Genomic DNA, 24,495 nt, shown 5'->3' on the forward strand with positions numbered 1-24,495 from the left:
CAAAGATTAAAGTCCTGCAGCTATTATTGCAATACAACACAAGTGCAGTCTATAGTGCAGAAAAACCATAAGTATGAGCGGCAATTAGTATTTATTTCCATTACTGAATTATCTGGTGATGTTCTTCATTAATCATATTGTGTGAAAATGTTCAATAAATAATATATGTAAGTATAAAATATAGCTCACAGTGTCCAAAGTGATACATTAAATTTGCTTGTTTTAACCAAACAAACAAAGGTTTTCTCAAGAAGCACAACTTCAGTACAATGTTGTTGATGCCAAAATTCTGAAACCGTTACGTGTTTTCAGTTGTACTGTAGAAGCGGTAGGTGCTGCAGATACTGGATAGTGTTGAAGTAATCTTACTCTTAATAAATTGCTTTAGGTCTAAATGATAACTGTGTCCTAGCAACTGTGACAAAGTCAAGATACAAGTTATTACCAGCAACAGATGCTACTGTCTTTGCCAGTGAGAGTGTGTGTGTGTGTGTGTGTGTGTGTGTGTGTGTGTGTGTGTGTGTGTGTGTGCGTGCATGTGAGAGCGGGCAAAATACAGACTTGGAGACACCTACTGTGGAATGACCACAAAGGCTATTTTGAGTACTTTGGCTGTGCTTATTAAAACTGCACTCTAAATGTTGATGTTGTAAAACATCCTTCATTCAACTCAGATTCTTTGAGTCATTAATTTATCCACGTGACAACGTGTTCTGCTTGTAGTTATCTGATGAGGAAACCTGACTCCTGAGGTGGCGTGATACTAAGGAAGGTGACCTTAAGGTAACCTGTGAGTGATGTAGGACCAGTTCTGTGAGAAGTGAGTCGCTCTAGAGTGCAAAAAGTAATGTCACCAGCATGTAGCTGCAAACACAGTGAGGTGAATGTCAGCAGTGATTAATTCACTTTGATCAGCCATAAAGTGTCTAGAAAGGCCCAATTTTAAGTGTTACAGCTATGAAAGCGTTATGTAATGCATTTGCTCCCCTAAGTGAAAGTAATTAAAGGCCCCTTTTATAGAATGTTTCAATGGTCTCTCTCTCTGTCTTCCCCTTATCACAGCAAAGTTGGTCTCGACAGTAAAGGCCCTTAGCTATGGGTCAGCCTAGAGTAAACACTTAACTCACAATCAGGTCAAAATTAGAGGTCTTCCTGCTACAGTCAGGAGCTGCAGATCTGGAAAGCTAACGCTCTGAAGAAGATGTCAAAAGCATTGCAGCCTTTTGAACTTTTAAACATTATTTAAAAAGTTAAATGCAAACTCCTTTAAAGAATTAGCATAACATTCAGCAACAATGAACATGACAAATTACTGCTCATAAAGTAGCATAGAAATGAGAGATGTCATTTATTTCATAGCAAGCAAAGCCATGGACTATATTTGAATTGTTTCATTTGTTAATGTTATTTTTCATTTACCCATTTGAAGTAAAACTAATAATAGGCGTAGACAGCTTGACTAAACAGAAATACATGTGTTGCCTCATTAATCCGACAAATCCAGATAGTATCCCAGCATTATATTTATATGAAATAATATAAGAGAAGAAATCTTAAAATCATCATTGTGAATGGCTAAACCAAATTCAGCTTATAAAATTCTGATTCTGAGACAGCCCTAGTGTTGATGTGGTCAGAATAAAGGTTCTCTCTGAGAACTCATCAGTTGGAGCATCAACATGTTGACAGGTATCATTTCTGATGTGAATCCATCTCAAGATGATATCGAGTTTCATTTGTAACTTGAGTCCTTAAGACTGACTTATAATTTAACTTACACTATAATGTGTAGAATCTAGGGCTGGCCCGAATAGCAGCTCTTGGGCTCTGGATATTCGGCCCCGATTAATGACAAATATCGGAATATTCGGTTCGCTCTGTAACATCCAACGCCATGGGCAAACGGAGGAAGGAGCCGCATATTCGCGGCGAATATTGGGATCCCTTCATATCGTAATGTCCGACGGGGGGAGGGGAACACATCGTGCGAACTAACAAGACGAATACCGATCGCGTGACATCGTCCGACTAGGGGGATGAGTGATCCGAATATTCGGATCTCAAAATAAATATTCGGATAACATCGTCACGACCAAATATTCGGATATTCGGGTCCAGCCCTAGTAGAATCCATGCTGCACCTGTGAGCCCTCATACTTCTGTGTTGGTGCATCTGTGTTAAGGCTGTTAATGATTCAGAGACAGCTGTTGTGTTCATGTAATTGCTGTTCATCACTTACCTAATTAAGAATATCTTTAACCAATAAGGCACAGGATGTAGGACATGCATGTCAAATAAAATATTGGACATTAGTTATAATACTTGGTTGTGCCACCAGGAGGAACTTACTGGTAACATTGAAGACTTCAGTTAATTTGTGCTTTTGACATTGTAATGACACGAAACGTTACGCATATGGGTAGTTCCGTGCATTATGGAGTTAAGCAAGCAGTGGAACACCATGACAAAGACTTCTATGGTGGTCAGTGGCTTCTGGCAAGAGCTCAAGTATTTAAGACAAGTTGGACTCCACACAAAACAGTATATGGCTACACTGGTAAAATATTTGCATTATGAGAAAGTATTATAAATTATAAATATAAAAGCATATTAGATTTCACATTTATACTTCACAAAGCATGATCTTTGTGCAAATTTACATGGTGTTTCACAGATGTTGCAGTCTGTGTTCCTGTGCAGTTATATTTCTGGTGAGATGCACTCCAGGCTAGAGCATAGATTCTGTGCAGAAGTATAAATCAAGCAGTACTAAGGCTGACACATTTAATGCACATTTGTTTCAAACTGATATGAAAGATCTCATCACAAACATTTCATACATTGCACAACTTGTCAGTGTGACCAAGCACTTCCTCTGTGAGACTCCTTAACCTTTGAATTACTGGCTGTCCTTTGTGTCACTGTACACCGGAGATTAACATTCCATTAAACTTTAATTTTAATCAAGAAACGCTGATTGGCAAATGAGGACGCACAGCAATTACAGGTCAAGAGGGATGGCATTGTTTACATGGTATAAAGTTTGCTGTTTGCTGTCTTGTATTCTCTATGCAACAATAGCTTTTTTCAATGAGAATCTGTGCCTTGTACAGTATAGCAATGAGCCTTTCACTTACTGTAGCACATCCATGTGTTAGTGCGTGACAAAGGCACTAAAATCATTCTGCTTGGTGATACCATACAAGCAAACGCTGCTGCTGTAACATCAAAACCTGATGCTCTAAAGAAGCAAGCTTTTGATTCAAGCCTCAATCGTCACTTAGCCTGGATCTAGTTATGAAGTTCTCAAGTTTGTAGCAGTGAATAGGTCAAGCCATCAGCAGTGTGAAAGAGTGCCGTAGTAATTGCAGTAGAATGGATGGAGATGTCATTATCTTGTATTCAGCCTCATTAGTTAGTGGTCATATTAAGTAATTGCTTGTGGCCAGCTAATCTGTGCTGATTATATCAGCATAGACAGAGAACAGGCTGGAGGTAGGAGACTGATGGAGAGGGAGAAGAGAGAGTTTGCCTGTGTGGAGACATCTGTGTGTGTGTGTGTGTGTGTGTGGGAGAAAGCTGATATGCAAGTTTCATCCCACACACAGAAGGTGACGCAACACCTCACACACTCTCAAGCATCACAAACCCAATGCACTACTACAACACTGTGTGTGTGTGTGTGTGTGTGTGTGTGTGTGTGTACCAGTGGGTACAGTGCGAACAAGTGTATATTAAGATTGCAACTTTATGCGCACACATTCATGTACTCTTTTTTCCTCCTCCTTAACTCTTTCTCTCACTTGCATGCACGCACACAAACACACATTCTTGGTGATCAGCGTAGCAGGATCACCATGACAACAGCTGATGCCACCTGCAGTGTTGGCCAGCACAAGAGGCACAGCTTGTTAGTCACCATGGGCAACGTTGATCCCGATCGTAAACAATTGCAGTAGCCCCACCCACTGATGACATCATCTCCATGTTGCCAGCGCTTATTCAAAATAGGACATGTACAGTAGCCTCAGAACATCCAGTTCCCTACCACATACTTAGAAATACGCTGATTCACTTTGAAGAAAACAAATAACGTGGCTGTTTTGTTGAGACAATTTCTACACAGCAGCTCACAACATCGAAATTCGCACGTAACAGCTGATCAGAATCAACCGAAGCAGGCAGTACACGTCAGTCAGGGTGCCTTGAGGGTTTCAAAGTCTGAGCACGTTAATGTTTCCAAGTCATTGCTTTTAACCTTCAAGTGGCTCCAACATTTATTCCCATATGACGTGAGCCCAGCACAGTCATGTCACAACGAGAATGAGAGTTCTTTGTGCGGTCTCAAGATAACTTTGTATGTTTTCTGCAAGTACCACAGCACTGCAGTCTTGTCTTTTCTTGCAAATTTGAGCGTTTCTGTAAAATAAATGCAAGGGCATAGCAAATTATCCTAACTCTCTCCCTGCTCCTGTACTGTAGCACTTTTCCATTTCTATGTGCCGATGATGTATAGTCTCTGAGTGCACTAAGAAGCCTGTGGGAGGTGAAATTCACAGTTATGGTGTGAAGACTCACAAAAATACAACTTACTTCAGTTTATTACTGTGCCCACTCTAATATTGTGCCTCAAACTGTGATGAAGCTTCACAGTGTACAAGTATAAATGGGCGCAGTATGCAACTCACAACAAATGCACCAAACTGTGCAATTATCTGCCCATCAGAGTAAGGTGATGTCACCATGGTAGGGTGGTAAAACTGGAACAACAGATCTAAGATCGACAGTGAAAGCTGGTGAAGCCTATACATGCACAGTGGTGTCCCATGAGGCACTGGGAGAGTGGAAAGTTTCCTTGAGCAGGAGGAGGATAATGAGCCACTCTCTACAAGAGTGGGGTATGTGTTGGGGAGAGTACTTTGAACTGTACTGTACTAATGCAGTACAGTTTGAGTGTTAATGACGTGGCTCCCACATGTTTTCCATTTCAAAATGCCCAAAATACACTGCTGATATTTCCAGAACTCATTCTAGCAGCAACTGCAGATTTGCTACTCATTGTTTTACACCTTTCACTTTTGATAATACTGATATCTGCCGTGATAAATTTAACTTTTCTGTTGCCAAATGGAAACACTGGCAAACTGCACACAATGATTCAGTGTAAAACCAAAGAGTAAAACTAAACTAGTTCCACTAGTCCCACTTTCTTACTGCCTCTGATGTTGATACTTTATCTGTAGGAATATCTGATAAACTGATATAATATTATTTACCTCATAACTAGTCTTGATAAAATGACAGATTGCCTATCATTCCTTTTCTTGATGGGCATGAGATAATAGTATCAGATTTCTCTAACAGTCCTAATTAATCACTAATTTTCTCCTTCAGTGTTTTATGCTCCCTCCCCACCTCTGTCCATCCCTCTCCACACCCATTTCCTGTGACCACTAAACACCTCTTTAAGGCTTTTAGAGCTCTTTCAGAAGAGCCAGGATGACTTTCATACCTCTGCTTTACCACTCATCAATTATACAAGGAAAGGGTGGGGGAGAGAAAGCGAGGACCGCTGTTTGTGTCCACAACAAAAACACTGTAAAAGAGAGGTTAACCCTTTATCTGTGATTATTGAGACTGCTAAACTTACAATGACGATAGGAACTCTAAACCATAAGATATGCTAAACTTCTAGCTAGGGCTGAAAGGATTCTCTGAGTTATTCGAGTAATTCGGTTACTAAAACTCCTCGAGGCAAATTTCTCTGAATCGAAGCTTCGTTGAATCAACTACATCCTGGACCCCAGGTCACAAAATGGCAGACTGCGGTCCGAGGCCGGACCCAGACTTCATTCGATATAAACCGGGTCCTTAAATTTGACGGGACCCTTCTATTTTAACCAGCACAGCTTTTTTATTGTTTACAGCAGGAGTGCCAACCAGTCCGCGGTCTAAACTGTCGTCTAAACTCGCCGTCAGTGAACTAAAACAGGGACAGATTCAGCTACTGTACAGCTTATTTCTCGCCTCAAATGCTTTCAGAAATACTTTCCCCTTAAATATTTTTGAAACAAAAGAAAAAGTTTGCGGCTGAGCTGTTATGTTTATCCAACGCATCTGCCTGACTGTCAAGCCGAAAGTTTAGTCACGTGACCACGTAGTGGCCTGCTGAAGCTCAAGCGCTGTCATGTGACAATGTTGTGGCCCAATAGTGACTGTCCACAATGTGTGCGATTTTCAGATGCGGCGCGTTTACATGCAGGAAAACGCATCTAGTGGACACGTACCTACATTGTATGTTTTCTGTAAGTAATCAAGCACTATGCCGGAATTCCGGTGTGCGGCACCAGCATTTGGCTCGAAAAAAAATGAGGAGAATGCAGCATTTGCTCTCAATAAAACTATTATCACTAGCCAATGGGAAGTAGAGTGGGTACGGGTCTTAGAAAGACGTTGAGATCCAGCTCCATTTGAGTCCATACTAGCAGGCAGAGAGCGCATAATTCAGCCAAGGCTTCTTAGTCGTATAATTTCAGACTGATAAGTCCACAGCGGTCGATTTGTAGTAGGATCGCAATCATGTGATCGTCAGCAGGCAGCTGATATAGTGTTCACTTGTCATGGTTACAGTGATGCTAAATACATGTGGGGTTCCCATGGCTTTGAGTTTTAGTTGAATACCCCTGTTCTATACTATATATGTGTCCAGGACGGTTATTTCTGTTGCACAGCACGCTCACTTCCGCTTTTGATGCTGTAATGCGCATGCCTAGTGCAGAATCTGACTACTTGATCAATTGTCAGAATAATCGATAGAATACTCGATTACTAAAATAATCGAAAGCTGCAGCCCTACACCTAGCCAAGCTGCACAGAGTTCCTGTGGCAACATAAATTCAGCATTCTGTTTTCTGCAGAGACGTGCTACAAAACCCCTTGCACTCTAAAAAGAGATCATATTTGTTTACTGATGAGCAATGACACGACTGAACGAGAATCTACAGTTGATGCCACCTAACCAGACAGACGTACTGGTGGGCTAACAGCATGTAGCATCAGTATCAGTATTGGCAGCAAATTAGAGGTTTGCAGCAAAATGCTGTCCAGTGACATAAAGTACTATATCTGGAAGCTAACATATTCCAAACCTCTAAATGTCATATTGTTTCTCTCTATACGATTAAAGTTCAGTGACAAGTGTTGAATTATTTTATTAAACAGTAATGAATATCTATATGCATGTACTGGTGAACATCAATCTCCTCCCCGGTACCAGAGTTCAACCATCAAAATCTAATCTGGCCATGACCCTGAACACTCGCAGGTGAATACACACACACACACACGGCACATTTATGATTTGTGCTATGAAACTTAAATCAACTGGTTCAAACCACTTCCATTATTGAGTTAAAAAATAGCCTCTCTTTCTCTCATCAACAGCGCCAACAGCTGCGTGTGTGTGTTCAGTATAATGGCCTATCAGTCATGCAGTAAGTGCCTTAGACAGGAAAATGGCAACACCTCGTGAAAACACTGGCCAATATGATTACTGCAAGGGGTTGAGATAACTTTTCCATGGGCTGAGCTGTAAATCTACAGACAACTGTAAAAGAGCTGCAGGATGGAACACAGAGTGGCACTGCATCCATTCAGGAGTTTCAGATCATTAATGCAGGTTTGGATTCATTATTTGTCATCTGCAATCAAAAAAAGAGTGTAATGTTTTGCGCAAAACAAGAAAACATAGGGATATATGTAAAAATCTCTGAAATCAAACTAAGAAGTAGCTATGATAATATGGTGTTACAAAATGCTTTAAATATAACGGCAGAGTCCTCTCCCATACAGATCTGCTGAAACCAATTAAAAATACTCTAATAATAGAATATGTGTTATGTACAATAGATGGACTCTCTGTATATTGTTTTAGCATCCTATTGTGTTACATTGTGGTCATATGCACAGTGGGCAAGTTGAAGCAGGTGCAATGTGAAGAAAGAAATTACATATTGTCATTGTCCATGACTAATCTACAAGAGAAGTCTGTCTGATAGAACATTGGTAACTGATTTTAAAGGTTTTTTGGATGTACATAGTTTTATTTATTCATTTATTTATTTAAATTTTATTTACAAGACACAAGTTTTGTTGACCCCAACAAACTGGAGAGAAACACAGAATAGAAAGATCTGATTGCCAAAAAGAAGTGCGACATCAGCTGTACAGCTGCATAATTAATTGAATATTAATAACGACCATGATTTTAGCTTCAGACTGTTAAAGAAACATGATTGACTGCAATACAGAAATCTTAAATACTCATAAAAACATGGCTCAAATATCCCATGTAGATAAAAAAAACAAACAAACAAAAAAACACCTTTAACTATTTTCAAAGTTATTTTTGGTCACACACAGTAACTGTGTTGGGAGACTAGAGGTTTTTCTGTGTACAGCCACCTGGCGAGCATCTACTGTTGCCTGCATGTGAGGCGTTTAGGGAACATTGGTAAATTGTAGGGCGTACTGATAAGCAGATGTTCATAAACAAAAGCAAGTAAGGCTTTTTGGTTACATTTTATTTATATCTCTGGGAGGGGCTCTGAATTCAGGTATTGAAAATTCTTACTTTAAGCCTTATTCTTAGCACTACAAACCTCTGTATGATGACTGCAAAGCCAGACCTGAATGCCATCCAAATACCTTTGCCAGACATACACCCTATGAGAAATGTTCCAAATGGTTTACACTAAAAAAAAATTCAAAGTAAAAAATCATTTTTGGGCTTTTTGTAAAATTATTTCTTTCATTTTCCATTTAGATACTCTACTACAAAATCACATCATTATAAAATGATTACTTCTTTCCAAATTATTATTTGTCATCTGCTGAAAATTCTGTATTTTTCATACTGCAATCACAGAACATAGAATTTTTTTTCCCAGTATTTTGCAGGCCAGATGGGTAGTGTTTTCTATTACGTTTAGCAGCTTGTGCAGCCTCCTTCTCATCACAACAAACTCCAGGGGCTCCAGAGCAGTCCCCTGCACAGGTACACTTCACTTAACTGTCTACAACAGTGTAATTTAGGTGCCAAAAGTTGTTACAAGTGTACATTATTGGTTTTCGTATGTGTTTAAGGATGCAGGTGTCTCATGGTGATAAAATTAATTTAACTGGGGCCCTATTTCTGAGAAACTGGGCACAAACACAACAAGTGCAACATCAGCACACAAGTGTTTAACCAAATGATTTTTGCAATGTTTTTGACCTGAGGTTCAAGCACAAATTTAGCTGATGCTCTATTCGTGCTTAATACACAGTATCAGCAGGTGGAGTTGGGGCTGGGCTCACTAATGGCCAATCACATCATCTAACAGCAGCAGTTTCCTAATGGGCCCAGAGTTCAGGGCAGCTTCTCCTCAGAGAAAACTGGTCTTCTCCGAGAGCTGAGTCGAAGACACAGCACCTAAATATAAACATCCAATATTAATAAGCAAGACCCTGAACATAAAGGTTGATGACGCACACTTTAATGCACATGAAAGGTGAAAAAGGTCTGTACAGTAAACTAGTCTACTATACAGAAAAGGGCTTTGTTATTTACACAATATTGAGAGTTGAGTCACTGGATTAAACGGTTAAAACTGACCTAAATCTGACCACATCCACATTGCCTTAAGCACATTCCAAAAGGGCATCAGCCCTTTTGGAATGTGCTTAGGGCAATTTATGCAAAACATTTTTCATAATATTTTTTGTATTTCTATGGAAATAGTAAAGCGAGATGAATTTTAACATGTACTGCAGACAGTGGCTACAGCATTTGTCAACATCTGAGCGGCTCCATGTGAAAATCATCATGATTCAACAAGCACCCTTGTGGGTTCTTTGCGGTCTGCTGGATTGCTTTGGTTGTTAAGAGATTTATGCAAGCTGATGCCTCCAGTTGGTTAACTTTGTTGTTAATGATTTATGAGTGCGGCACATTCTTTGTGTTGAAAATAGAAATTGTGAGGAAGGGAACATAATTCTATGCTTTCGTTCAATCTCCACCCAAAATAAATTGATGTAAATATGTTATGTAAATTTGTCAAGATTTGTCAAATGCCCTCACTCTATATATAAGCATTGTTGTGCCAACATAGGGGAAGTGGTGATGTACTGGACATAAAGCAGGGTTTGTAGTTGACACATAGGGCACAGCAGCTCCACCATACTAGACTGCAATAGTGTAGGTTTTGAGTTATAGTTTAGTTTTGCAATTCACAAGTTAATAGCAGAACTGCAGCACAATATGCATATATAATTATCAGGCCCTACTGTCTATTATAGACCTCACAATACAGGAGCTGCATATACATTATTTGACCTACTGTGTCAAACAGAGAAATTGTGGCGTTGGATTGGTTAACCACTGTTTGATCTTGTCTTGTTGCTGAATGTGTACTCTGATTCACTGGATGTAGACTTCAAGTGTAAGCGCGCTATTTCTGCCATGCATTTCACACATTTTCCTCTCAGCTTTCAAATACTCCTTCACCTCTGGAAAAAAAACAATGCAACCTCTGAGCCATAAGCTCCAGGCTCAAAATTTCAAGGTTTGAAGAAGACTTGTATTGGACATCAATTTAGGCCTGCTTGGTTTTTAAAGTTACTGAGGTATATTGATGACAGTGCACGCCTCCCTGTGTGCAAAAGTCACCTCCAAAACATTTCATCCATCACTACTTTGCAGGGGCACTATTGCTGCATTCTGGGCTAAGCACCGCCCAAGACTACTGTAAGTGGTTTAAAGGAATGCAAAAAAACTGCTCATTTTCTCTCTGTAACAGAATCATTATAAGGTGCAGTCAAACCATTCTCCAGTGCTGACACAGCACTGTGCAGATAGGTCTGTGCGAGACTATTAAATGCTTCTGTGCAGCCTTCATGTGCACATCTCTTTATGTTGAATAGAAATGTCCTCATAACATTTCTAACAAGACAGAGTTTTTTTTTCAAGCTGCCTCTTCTAGTCTTTATGATTAATGTTCTCATCTGGTATTGGAAACTATACAAACTAATACAATTCTTATGGTCTTTACATTGTATCTCTGTTATCAACAAAGTGCAAAGTGTAGTTATATTTGGAGGATGGTACAGCTGTTTCACCACCACTTAAGGTAAAACTATTAAAGCCCCTCTCTGCTGATTGATTAAACTCCCCAAAATCATTTTTAGGTATCAAAGCTACATATGTAGAAGTTTTGCCATAAGAAAAGCCACTCCTCCCTTAAAATGGTTTACATTTAACAAAACCATGAAGCCCCTGCTTCTTTCTCTCCATGCACCCTTCCCTCCTTGCTGTAGCTTGAGCACACCAGCTCACAAATGGCTCTTTTTAAGCACTGTAAAACTATGCCACTGTACAAAACAGCAAGAAGTAATACTGAAACAACTTAGCTACACATGATCGAACCAGACACCAATTCTAACGCAAAATAGTGACACAGGAAGCCCCACCCTGCAAGTTGACAGGAATTGTTCCTTAGGTTTGTTATGTATGAAACCCCTGAGGCCTGGATCTGCATTTTTGAGATTGCCATCAGTACACTGCAGTTTCAAGGTGGAAATATTCAACCATGGTGTTGGCTGTTTATTTCACTAATGATGTGACTTCTAGCATTTAAAAAAACAGGGGGTCTTTCACACAGTACTAAAAAGACTGTTTTACCTTTGATTTCAAAGGTATCGATGTAATTCAAAGACACTCATATTTCTATGGCTCATGTTGCTATGATGTAATAAATAACCATCGCACACGTGGTGACAGTGACGCCACGCCTTGCCATGGTAAAATTGTGATTTCAGCGTGGACTTTCAGTGTGGAGAATGCTTCGCTAAATGATGGCTTTGCCATGGCAACACACTGGCTCTCTGGGTCTCATACACTATGCCAGAGCTCATTTCCATGACAACGTTATCAAAAATCTCAACCACAAACAGAGAGCTGCTTCAACTTCAATTTAAAACCTGCTTCTTGCCCCTGACTGCCTCCCTGTTCTGGCTAAGAAACTGAAACTAGAGAATGTTTGCGAACGTAATGACCACCTCTGTGTACATACACACACACACACACACACACACAGATACACACAGATACACACTCGCACAACAAAAACTCAGGTTAAGTTACATGCTTCCCACCCTGATCCCCTACCATCCCTCAAGCACAATGCACGCTCACACACACAGACACACACAGACACACACACACACACACACACACACACACACACACACACACACACACACACACACACACACACACACACACACACACACACACACACACACACACACACACACACACACACACACACACACACACACACACACAGTCTGTGACGTGTGTTACCTGGCTAGCAGTGATACAGTCGGTGAAGGCACTCCTCCTGGAGAAGAACGTAAGCAGCTGCTGCCAGCGAGAGGAGGACGTGGAGGGGGAGGAGGAGGCGGGAGAGGAGGTGGAGGGGGAGGAGGTGTGGGGAGGTGCCAGCTCCTCCGAAGAGCCCCTCTTGGGCCCCAGTTTCTGTTTGACTCCTAGCCCCGCCCCTTGACCCCCGGACGTCCCACCTACCCTTGCACTGCGGGGGTACAGGGTGTTGTTGCCAAAAATATAGTTCATCGTCTCTGCTGTCTCCTCTTCCCTTAGACAGACAATATAGAGTTTATGTCGTAGCGCTTCTCCGCTGCTTCATCTCCAGTTTCTCTCCTCTGTGGCTTTGCTCTCTCTCCAGCTCTAAAGACGTTGCTTTCACATATACAGCCCAACTTGGCTCTTGTCTTTCACCAGTTTCTGAAGATTGCACAGCTTTTGGTGATATTTTTAACTTCTCTTCAAAATTTTTCCCTTAATAATACCTCTTTCTTTTCCCTTTTATCTTCTTCTGCTCCCCCAGGAATGACAGAGCAGCTGGCAGATGGAGAGATGAGGAGGAGGGGGAGGAGCTGGAGGAGGAGGTAGAAAGTGCCAGGCAGGTAGACAGAGTCCTCTTAGAGTTTGAGCATCAGTCCGTCTGTCAGAGTCTCTGTGCATCTGTCCACCCATCAATCCATCTGCCCGTCTGCTTCTGTTGTCCATCCATTTTTCCATCATCCCATCTTCACTCTAGCCAGGAGAAATGTCCAACATCCACATCTCTGGAAGTCCAAAATCTCCTCTCCTCAGCTCCTTTCTTGCCTCTCTTCAGAGAGAAGACAGAGTGAGGGGGAGTGTGGGCCAGGCAACGTCAGGATATGAGGATTGATTATTTAAGGGAGTTCACTCTTTCTCTCTGTCTTTTCCCACCCCACCTCCTTCTCCCTCCCTCCCTCCTTCTCTGTGAATCCAAGGAGATGACCAGTCAATCTCCCCTCTGTCACTGTGTGTGCTCCCATTAAATATGGAAGGAAGAAGGGAGGGAGTGATGGGTGGCTGGACAGATGAAAGGAGGGAGGTGGAAGGATGCAGGCGAGGAGGAGAGCATCTGAAGTAGGTGGATGGTCGGAAGAATCATTCTGCAACTCTTCTGTCTCTCCTCCCCTACCTCCTACATCTCTGTTGTTGCTCCAAGTCTCAATCTCTCTTCTCGTCTCTCTTAGTACATGACTCTCTCTCTCTCTCTCTCTGCTTGTCTTTCAGCAAATTGTCTTTTGCAGTCTTTTATTGGAGCTGCAACCCGATGCCTCTCTCTCTCCCTCACTGTCAGATATTATTACTGGTACAAGCCACGCCCCTACATTCCAGTCAGCCAATGACACAACAGAGCCCCCCACCACCCATCCCCTTACTCCAAATACACACACACACACACACACACACACACACACACACACACACATAGCCATAAGCAATGATGCCTGTTGCAGGTTGACAAGGAGGCAAGGTAGAACACAGCCTAATGCCACAGAAGAGCAAAGAGAACAAGATAAGTGTTTGTGTATATGTGTGCATGTAGGTGTGCTGAGGTGTGCACGTGTAGTAGCAATAATTCCTGCCTAGTAGCAACAATTCACACTGAAGCAGAGCACCAAGGGTTATGAGAATGTGTGCGTGTCAAGGTACATGCATGCATTAGTTGATGTGTTTGTTGTTTTTACATGTGCGTTTGTGTTCGAGAGAGAGAGATCTTCTCCTGAGGCTGTTTCCAGACACTGCAGCACCCAGCTCTCCCACACACTCTCACTCACTCTCTCGTGCACTCTCACGCACAGGCGTACACAGACACACACAGACATACACGCATAGAGCATGACTCCAGAATGGAAAACAACAGGCTTGTTGCTGGGCACCAACTGAGATAAAAGAACAGAGAAGACAGGAGAGAGGAGAGGAGAGGCAACCAGGCTAGCAAGTGTCCTCACAGCATCTCTCAAGCATGGCATAAAGGCCTACAGGTTTTAGCAAGCATTCAATCAGCTATAACATCTGGGCCAAAGGCAAGGTAGGCGTGCATGGGTAACTCAGAGCTGCTTTCACTACGTCACTGCTACAACTAAATCGACCTATTCTAGGTGACATGCACTAGTGTATGAGGCGTACAGATAGCTACAGTTACCTTAGCCTCCCGAAGGATTAGCCACAGGTGGAGCGGGACCCCTGTCACAGCATCTTCCTGTGTTTCCTTGGGAACTGTATCTATGGCAACAGCTTTCCGTGTCCTGAAATACACCTGGTACTGGCTGACTAATGTGTGGTTTCCCAAGATCTGAATAGATGTCACAGAGATTTCTTATGCTTTTTATTAGTCTTCCATGAAGAACCCTGGTTTATATCAAAGAGTGAGATATAGTGGGTGAGATTAATGGAGGATTTTCAAAGTAGCATCCCCCAAAATCTGGCTTCAATCTCCTGACACTGCACAGGACTTGTGTGACCAGTAGTTAATATGGTCTGAATACACAAAGGCTACAAACTGGCCAAGCTGCAAAAAAACGCAACAGCAAGCACTACAGATATTAACATCCATCCATCCATCCATTATCTATACACCGCTTATTCCTCACTAGGGTCGCGGGGGGCTGGAGTCTATCCCAGCTAACTTAGGGTGAAGGCAGGGGACATCCTAGACAGGTCGCCAGTCTGTCGCAGGGCTACATATATAGACAAACAAACACTCTCACATTCACACCTACGGGCAGTTTTTAGAGTAATCAATTAACCTCAGCATATTTTTGGACTGTGGGAGGAAGCCGGAGTACCCGGAGAAAACCCACGCATGCACAGGGAGAACATGCAAACTCCATGCAGAAAGATCCCGGGAAAGCCGGGACGTGAACCAGGGATCTTCTAGCTGCAAGGCGAAAGTGCTAACCACTACACCACTGTGCAGCCCCCAGATATTAACAGTTCTGCAAATAACAAAGTTGCTTTGAAATTGTCCCTTTGACTGTATATACACCTACCACTAGCAAGTCTATTTTGCAAACTTTCATTTCCTATGATCTATCCTGGATGCTTTGGCTCATGTGGGGACAATCAATAATTCTCCTGCGTAAAAATGTTTGATTGTCTGCAGCAATTCCTATTAGCACCAGAGGATTTTATGACATTCAGTCAAAAACATTTTAGCAGTGAGCACGTTAGCATGCTGATGTTAGCTGTTAGCACAAAGTTCCACTGTGCCACCAAAGGCTGTGAATGAAGAATAGATGTGTTTTCTGGGTCTGAGAAGTTAAGTCCACATGGAAGTGTCTTACAATTGTTGCTGCTGTATTACAATGTGTACTGTCCTCAAGTTCTCAGCCAGATCCATTTCTTGCTTGTTACATCTGATTTAGATGGCAGCGACCAAATTTGAAACTTGAGGCTTCAGAACAACAGTGTTGAAGCCAATGGGTTACATAACAGTGGCTACATATGCTTTATACAGTTTATGTGTGTCACAAGAGCAGTGTCACAGAATCTAAAGCACAGCTGTAGATCCCTAGCTCTCCTATCTTGTACATCTGTGTGACCTACGTATATCTCACTAAGTCTAAGTAGCAGTACATCGGCTATGTGTAATGAAGTTTGCAATTAGTTAAGTATGAAACAAATGAATACATTCAAGACTCAACATAAAACATAAGCTGTTGACACCACTGAATAACCTCCTAGTAAACAAATGGTCTCTTAGAAAAACCTACGGTTTCAGAACACTATACTGATGCAACCTGAGCATCCTGCACTACCAACAATCAGAGAGGATAGAGCACCAAATCAATCATGTTGCCCCGCAGTGTGAGCACACAGTAAAAATCTACAGTATCACTGTAGCATGCATAAATTACAACTGGAACCAAATCATTAGCATCTCCCAGTCGTCTTCAATAACCAGCCTGTCTGCAGCTAGCCACCATAACAGAAAGTACAATGCACTGACATGTTTGCTGACACAGCAACAATTCAGTGACACACTGGCCATATCACAACCCTTAATGTGCCTCTCTCTCTTTCACTTTTTCCTTCTCTCTCTCCCCAGTCAAATGTCAGCCAGTGAATGCCAACTCTATTAATATTTCAGAACCAATTAAATAAAAGCACACATCATGCATGTTTAATGTTCGACTGCTGAGAGAGCCAAATTTGCCCTTCAATCCTCTACAGGTAGGCCAGGCTAGTGATAGATAGCCTAGCATACAAATGCTGTGTTTACTTTTTTAACAAATTATTTCCTCTCTGCCTCTCTGTCCTATACTGGCAGTGGGCCCGACATAGACAGGCCCACAACATATTTTATGTCCCAGCTCAGCAGGCTCTAGACAGTCTGACGAGGTAAGCACTGCAACCCAGTGACAGTGCAGATATATATGTTAGGTTGTAATCTAACATGAAGCTCTAGAAGAGGATCTGTGGAAGTATTGCTATATATCTGCAACACTGGTGGCCTGCCAGAAACTGACACAATTTTGTTGTCACATTGCATTAGCTACTCTGTAACATGGCTCTCCATAAAAAATGTAATAAATATTACATTTTTATACTGTTAACAGCCATAAAGGGACCCTGATGCAGTTAGAAGCTCTGTAAACCAGACGCCATGCAGATCTATACTGTGGTTTATTCTTGTGTTTCCCAACGGCGCCTCCCTCAGCCCTTCCATTAGATCCCTTTCAGCTTCTGGTAAGGACCATTTTGCAGAGCTGTGTCCAGCTGTCTCCCCTGGTAAATGCTGGGCATATAGAGGAGTAAACATAAAGCACTGCAGAGAAAGCAAAGCACCTGGTTAAGCAAACTGAGAATCCCAGAAGGCAAAGACAGAAAATTAAGACTTCTAAGAATGGGGGCTGGGTGGGCTGGGTGTTCTTAGCTATAGAGCACAGTTTAATATTTCATGTTGTGATTTACAGCAGCAATAATGAATATGACAACGACAGTGTATCAAATAACTATGAATGATGTTAAGGAATTAATCACAGTTTTAAACTGGACTTCCTTAGATTTTCCTTAGCAGATACAGACCCTTTTAGCATCATTTGGCTCATTGCTTTAGTTTTACGGCCAAAGAGCTGACTGTTTTGTTTACTCAGCTGGCAGCTGTTTTCAGTGCAGACAACCAATGTAACAGCAGATAGACAAAGGTAGTGACTAGCTGGTGAACACAGATGAGAATCTGTCAGATAATGAGTCATTTTTACCTCAGGAATTGGTGGAAGAAAAAAATGGGCTAAGAGGAAAGTGATCAGCAGGTGACTAGATGCACGACTCTAAGTGACAGGTAATGTTGCAAAGGCTGGAATTTAGGATATACATTATGCATTGCATCTGATCCAATGTGCATTTTATATCATTACTACTTTTACTCGATTGCAGAATGTGCAATACATAGATGGCGCTTTGAGTCATGAATGATCTACCTGTTTTAATATCAGAGATTGTCCATGGGAATTATTCAGTTTTTCTGATTAATGCTTTCTGTATTTAACATAGTCAGAGCATTTTATGATACCTGTTCTATCTCCCTTAAAATATATAAAGCAGTGAATATTTTTATGGAGTCTTTAGAAAAACAAAGAACATTTGTCGGGGGTCTCGGGTGGCGCTGAGCTTGGGCCACTGCAGTAATGATTCAGGTCTGTAAACGGGGCTCACGCTGTACCAGCTGAGCTACCACGGCTCCCCTTAAATTATTATGTCATTTATATAACCTATCTATGTGGCTGAATATGATAACAAACACAGGCACATCCGGTGAGAGACAGGTTGTTGTTTTTAGACGATCGTTTCAAGTCCTAATAAAATGAATATTCTTGATTAAGTTACCTTGTCAGCAAATAAAACTTAACTTTTGCTAGATAGCTGGACATGTTACAAGTGCAACAGTAGACAGTAAGCCTTCATGTGGAGAGTCACATATAATAGCTTTAAATGTGTAAATGACTATAATCTACTCAATACTTAACAGCCAGGTCAAGCTAGTCCCACACTGTTTCATTAAACATTAAAAAAAACTTGAGTTATCCACATTGAGTCCAAGTCCATCAAGGCAGAAACATGTATTTCTCTCAAAGTGGACCCAACAGTAGCTGGTTAGTCGGATGGCTGCCTCCAATGACGCAAACATCACTCAAACATTACAGTAAGCTGAATGTAGAGTCGTACACAGTCTTAATTTCTATTACTGCATCAGTCAGAGAGAAAAGAGATTGTTTTGGGAGGAGTGCATTGGCTGATTGACAGGCTGATTACCATCCAGCAACAAATCTGTGCTGTCTCTGTGTCTGTCTGCCTGTAATTCTCTCTTTATCCCATCTCTTGCTGCTCCCTGGTTCTCTCTGTCTTTACTTCCTTCCTAATTATCTGCATTAGCTTAATGACTAAGAGCTACTAAGGTCTCTGAGTGGACTATGTGTGTCTTACTGTTTGTGTGTTTTAGAAGAACAAAATGACTTTACTGCTCCACCTCATTCAGTCTCTGCAGTAGATATAAATTATACACTGCAGTGCGAAGTGCACTTACCCTTTCATCAACTTCAACTACATCACAGATTTGTCAATATGGATAACAATAAGTCCTGGTATTCCTATTATTAAGTCTGAATATTCCGTCAGTAAGTTGTACCATTTGTTGTTAATCAGTTTGAACTGAATTCAGTTATATCTTGTTTGTCACAGCAACATACACCATTGGCTCTTTGGCCAATGCTGCCTCCTGCAGTTTACAAACTACAACTACATGTAAACTCTGCTGGATAAAACGCTGCAAGTTAGACTTTAAAATAAAGTATCGAGAATATAAAGAAATCATATAGTGATGCTGCAATTGCACACAGGTCTATTACTTGTGTAATTACCCACATCACATCCATGACAGACTATGTGTGCAAAAAGACACAAAAAGTCACACAATTGACATAAACAACAACAAACACAGCACTCGCATGCTCTGCAATAACATGAACCAGAAGGAACAGAGCATCAATGCAGTGTTTTGGTTCTGGGTTCAAGAGATTAATGCAGCATAGACATTATGGTGACGTAGATTCATATTTCATTTTACTAATAAAAAGTGGGCATGCTCTCCTGCAGGTCCTGCATGTAGCATTGTTGAAAATGTCAGCTTAATGAGCACATCATCATCATCATCATCAATAATTATGTTAGATATAATTACATGAGATATATTTACAGTAAATAAAGGACAAATTTTGATTGGTATTGGTATCATTTTCTAAAATCAAACCATCCCATTTCTGAAGAGAGGATATTAAATTTGTCCCATGCCTTCATGCTGCTCCCCTCCAGTTATTTTGTTTTTCTAAAAATATAAAAATCTTTGGAGCTATTTTTCCTTTAGTTTTCATTCCTTCTGCCATCTGCCACTGAGACCTCTGGCACTTTAGCTTCAACTGCACAGAGTAAGAGTGTCCCATTAAGTTTGTCTTATTAACATTTTATTGATGTTAAAATGCCACATGGAGCACCTTAAAATGCTTCTGTTCCGTGCTAAGGCAACAACATTTTCCTAATTCCTTGGGCAATCCGTACACGTGTCTCACAAATAAACGTGGAACTGCATGCTCATATATGGATCAGCCACAACATTAAAACCACTGATAGGTGAAGTGAAGGTTGATCATCTCGTTACAGTTCAGTGTTCTGCTGGGAAACAGTGTCCTGGCATTCTTGTGGATGTTGCTTTGACAGGTAGCACTCGCATCTGCCTCCCCCAGCAAGACAATGCAGCACTGCGAAAACTGCTCTGGAGCAGCTCAAGGAACACAATAAAGATCCCAAGATGTTGACATGGTCTCCAAACTCCTCAGATGCCAATCTGATGGAGCTCCTGCAGGATGCATCAGAACAAGCATGATCCACCAAGGCTCTTAATGCCCAACCCACAAGATCTGCTGCTAATGTCCCGATGTCAGACACCACAAGACTGCTTCTCTGTGTCCTAGGTAGGTGGTTTTAATGTTGTGGATGACCTCTGTACAATTTGAACTTCAGAGACGAAAAACAACGGAAAACACAAATGAATGACGCTAGGAACGCATGCAACTGGCTCAGAGATAAGATTACCTGGTAATAGGAGTGGCTTTGTGAATAGAGGGAGGAGAAATGCGGGGCTGGGACTTCGTTCAGCCTCTCTCCTTCTGGGTGAGGCCACCCCTCATCATCAAAGGGAGCCTCAGGTGATTCTACCTACAATGTACAGACAGTGCTCAAACATGGTGCAGCACACACACACAGGTGCACTACAGTCTGATTATTACACAGGTGGCTGCCCGACTGTCATGTAATTATCTGTAATATATTTCTTTCTAAAGAGCACCAGTTGGGTCACAGCAAAGGAGAATATGCAGTTGTGTAAGACAACCCTCAAAGTATACATGACCACAGCTGTGACCAATGGAAATAGCCATCTGAACATAACAGAAACTTACAGATCATCAACAACAGTAAAGTAAGTAAGCTAATATATTGAGATTAAAAATAGTTGGAATATTTTTAAAAACATACACAGGTGACAGATTAAAGGAAAAGATAAGATAAAGATAAGATAAAGTTCTTTATTTCTCCCCACTCCAGGGGAAATTTACATTGTTACAGCAGCTTTATTTACAATATATACAATAAAAAAGTGTCTTATTAAGGCTCCTACGTGCTGTCAGAATAGCTTTAATGTTCTTTGGTATCGTTTCTCTAAGTCTCTGGAACTCTGCTGGGGGAAAAAGACATAAGATATTCTCTGATCTGGAATTTCAATGATGGTGGTGGAGAGCACTGTCTCATATGTTGGTCCAAAATCTCAAATGCTCAATTGTACTGAGATCTGGTGACCGTAATGGCCATAGCATATGGCAATACCAATGATTCACATAATTCTCCTAAACATCAAGCCATTCAGTGACCTCCCCTGTAATCTGTGGATGGTGGAATTGTCATCCTGGATGTTTAATCACAAAGGTTATCACTCAGTGCAACTTTATATTAATTTGCACTGACTCTTCCCTCCAGGGGGACGCGTGAACCTAAATCACGCCAGCAATATGCCCCCACAGCATAACAGAGCCACCGAATCCCCTCACGGTAGGGGTCAAGAGTTCAGATCTTTCCTTTAATCTGTCACCCGTCTGTACGTAACAGCACCACACAAGAAGCAATATACTGTGTGCACGGATTATTTATATGATGAAGTAGCTGCACAAATAAATCTTCAGATAAATCACAGAGAGAGAGAGAGAGAGAGAATGGTCAAGTGCTCACAAGGGCATGTGTTTGTGTCTGTGTGTGAGACCGAGCGAGTGTAAAAGAATAAGAAAGAGAGAGGGCAGAGAGAGAGAGAGAGAGAGAGAAGGGAACATATACATGGGGAGAGCAAGATGGCAGGTCCATCTGTCATACAGAAGCAAGCCAGACCCAGCACCTGTGGTCACACACATATTCACATAAACACATTTGGAAAAGATGAGTTCTCAAAATAAACCAAATACACCAACAGCATCCCACACACTGACCACATGCACAGGGGTTAGTCGTTGCAGATTGTATACAGACAGACAGGTGATGAGCTGCTGGAACAGACCAGTATGTAAAGAGTGATGATGAGAATGATGTTAAGCTGTGGTCAAGGGCCAGAATATCAAGACATCTGAGCATTTCAAAAAAGCTAGTGGACATTAATATCCACTAGCTTAAGAGGTGATCATAAGTGCATGAAGCTGAGTCCAGATAGCATGCAACAAGAACTACAACCCAGAAATACATCTACACTGTTACGCATATTTTACCCTTTAAATCGACTTATGGATAAATAGATAAAAGGCTTTACTAATCATTCAATCATGTAATGTTACAATGACACAATCACATCAAGAAACACACCAATATGTACACTCAATGTGAGCACAAGCACCTCTGATTTTAACAGTTGAAATGCTGTAGTCATGAAGACATGGAGGAGTGATATCCAGCCACAAGGTGGAGCTACAAAACAACTTTCCCTTCACCACACTGGCAAAAGTGAACCGCTGAGGCTATGTCCGAAGCTTTCCCAGCGGACAAACTTTGAACTCGTGGTGACTGACATGTGAGTCAGCGCAGAGAAACACAAATGACAGCGTGTAATGACTGACACACCACTAATACAGACACTCCTCAGCTCTGACTGCCATCAGCGAGCTGAGGGCTGTCGCAACTTACACACAGACGCACACACTGCTGCTGACAACATAAGGGTCGATTTAATAAAATAATACCCTAACCGATAATCATGCATGACATGAGAGGATGGTGATATTGGAAATGACAGAGAGGAAAATGAGAGGAAATGTGAAAAGCAGAGGAAGGAGGCAGTTTGAAAATCACAGCTTATAGCATGAAAAAAACTGAGCAATTGCTTGTGAAAATATCTGAGAAACCAGTGGAAAAGCTCTAGGTTATTTGCTCTTTGATTACCTTTTTCATAACCATGAAATTTAATATGGTAGGAAGTAATTTGTCATCCTTAATTTACATATTCTTATGTCATTTAAATGAATAATGGGCTCACTTGTGTTACTTAAAAAACACCTTAAATGATCATTTACCAGACACTGGTAAAACCTGCAACCTAAGGAACAAAAAAGTCAACAGAGGATAACATACAAATTATTGTGCATAATGAGGTGTGTGTGTCTGAATGAGTGTACATGTGCGGCTGGGAAACTGATGTGCGTGAGAGAATAAATGCAAGTGTGTGCGGTCAGGATTGTGTGACTACAGTGATGTAAGCACTAATCTGCAGACAGATACAGTCCAATCAACCAAAATAAAGAGATTACCCGGCTACGCTGTGCGATTATGAGTGTGTGTGAGAGCGATAGAGAGGAAAAAGAAAGAGAGACAAAGAGGGAGAGAGCCAGACAGACATAGACTGAGTGCAGAACAGAGATAGTAATGGGCCTCATTACTAAAAAATGGGACAAGCATTCGACTGAATCCCCAGCATGCACAGTTCTGCAAAAGTATTCTCCTGGTACAAAGCAAGGCTCTGTGTATGGAAGCAAATTTAGCCCAGTATCCTTGACTTTTAAGTTCCTTCAAAAAGACAGTTCTTACTCAGAATTCACTGGAAAAGTTCCTCTCTCCTGTTGGTGCCACCTTGACCAACACCATGTACATTAATGAGTTTCAAAAATTCAGAACACAAATTGAATACTTTACTACACACTGACAACATATCTTATTAGTGCTAAGGCTTGAAAGTCTTTTATTTCAAATTAGTCATCATCTGAAGGACCATGACAAGCAGGCTTAATTTAGGTTTGACTGCAATTAATTTGTGTAATTTGTACCTTAAAGCATTCAGTTAAAAACAGAAAATAACCAACGCTGCAGCGCGAGACTATAGATGTGATCACTTTATTAACATTAACCACAACCATTCCCTAACCTTTAACCAGGGCTTTTCATGCCTTAAGGTAACCACATCTAAGGCTCAGGATGCAAACCCCAATCTGGGGCCTGTTCCATAAGTGGGGATTAAAGCCCGTCAACTGACTTGGATGAGCCAAACAAATTAATCAGGTTAATTCAAGTTCACCCAATCAGGCTAATTTTGTACAGGTTCAAATAGTTGAAATAACTGCATGTGTACACTATTCTTAATCACCCCAAGAGGTCTAACATAGATGAGTTCTATCCGCCACGTCAAACTTCAGTGGTACAGCAGTGAGACTATTAGAAATATATGAAGATTACAAACATCTAATAATCAAAATAAGGTGATACAGCTGCCTCAAACAAAACCAAAGAGGAAAGTTGGCAACAAACAGCTGATCAAATCGATGCAAGTAGAAACTAAGTTAAAATGTAATAACACAATTTGATGCAACCTATGTTGACAGTAAATAACACAAGGGAACTAGGGGAAGTTTGGCTCCCATTAGTAGGACATGAGCTCCCTTGAAAATATAATTTGTGAAATTTTTGGGAGGGGGTTGACAATATGCAAATTATTTTTCCTATTTCTATCACTCATGTTCTTATATAGCGGAATAAA

The 24,495-nt window shown here is 41.2% G+C and overlaps 1 protein-coding gene across 9 annotated transcripts in view; it reads right to left on the reverse strand.

Annotated features, from left to right (window-relative positions):
• The window catches only part of LOC111580207 (discs large homolog 1-like protein), a 127,937-nt gene that overhangs the window by 66,767 nt on the left and 36,675 nt on the right, over nucleotides 1-24,495 (reverse strand). For 5 of the 9 annotated variants that reach the window (XM_055015701.1, XM_055015702.1, XM_055015705.1 and 2 more), the window contains one exon: nucleotides 20,532-20,654. The exons of 3 other annotated variants lie outside the window; for them this stretch is intronic. In XM_055015701.1, coding sequence (XP_054871676.1) covers nucleotides 20,532-20,654 — 123 coding nt within the window. Of the gene's footprint in view, nucleotides 1-12,404; nucleotides 13,680-20,531; nucleotides 20,655-24,495 lie in introns of those variants that run through there. One more of the 9 variants, XM_055015720.1, reaches the window with a different exon arrangement.

This window comes from Amphiprion ocellaris, chromosome 2, assembly GCF_022539595.1.
Source record: "Amphiprion ocellaris isolate individual 3 ecotype Okinawa chromosome 2, ASM2253959v1, whole genome shotgun sequence".
Lineage (NCBI taxonomy): Eukaryota > Metazoa > Chordata > Actinopteri > Pomacentridae > Amphiprion > Amphiprion ocellaris.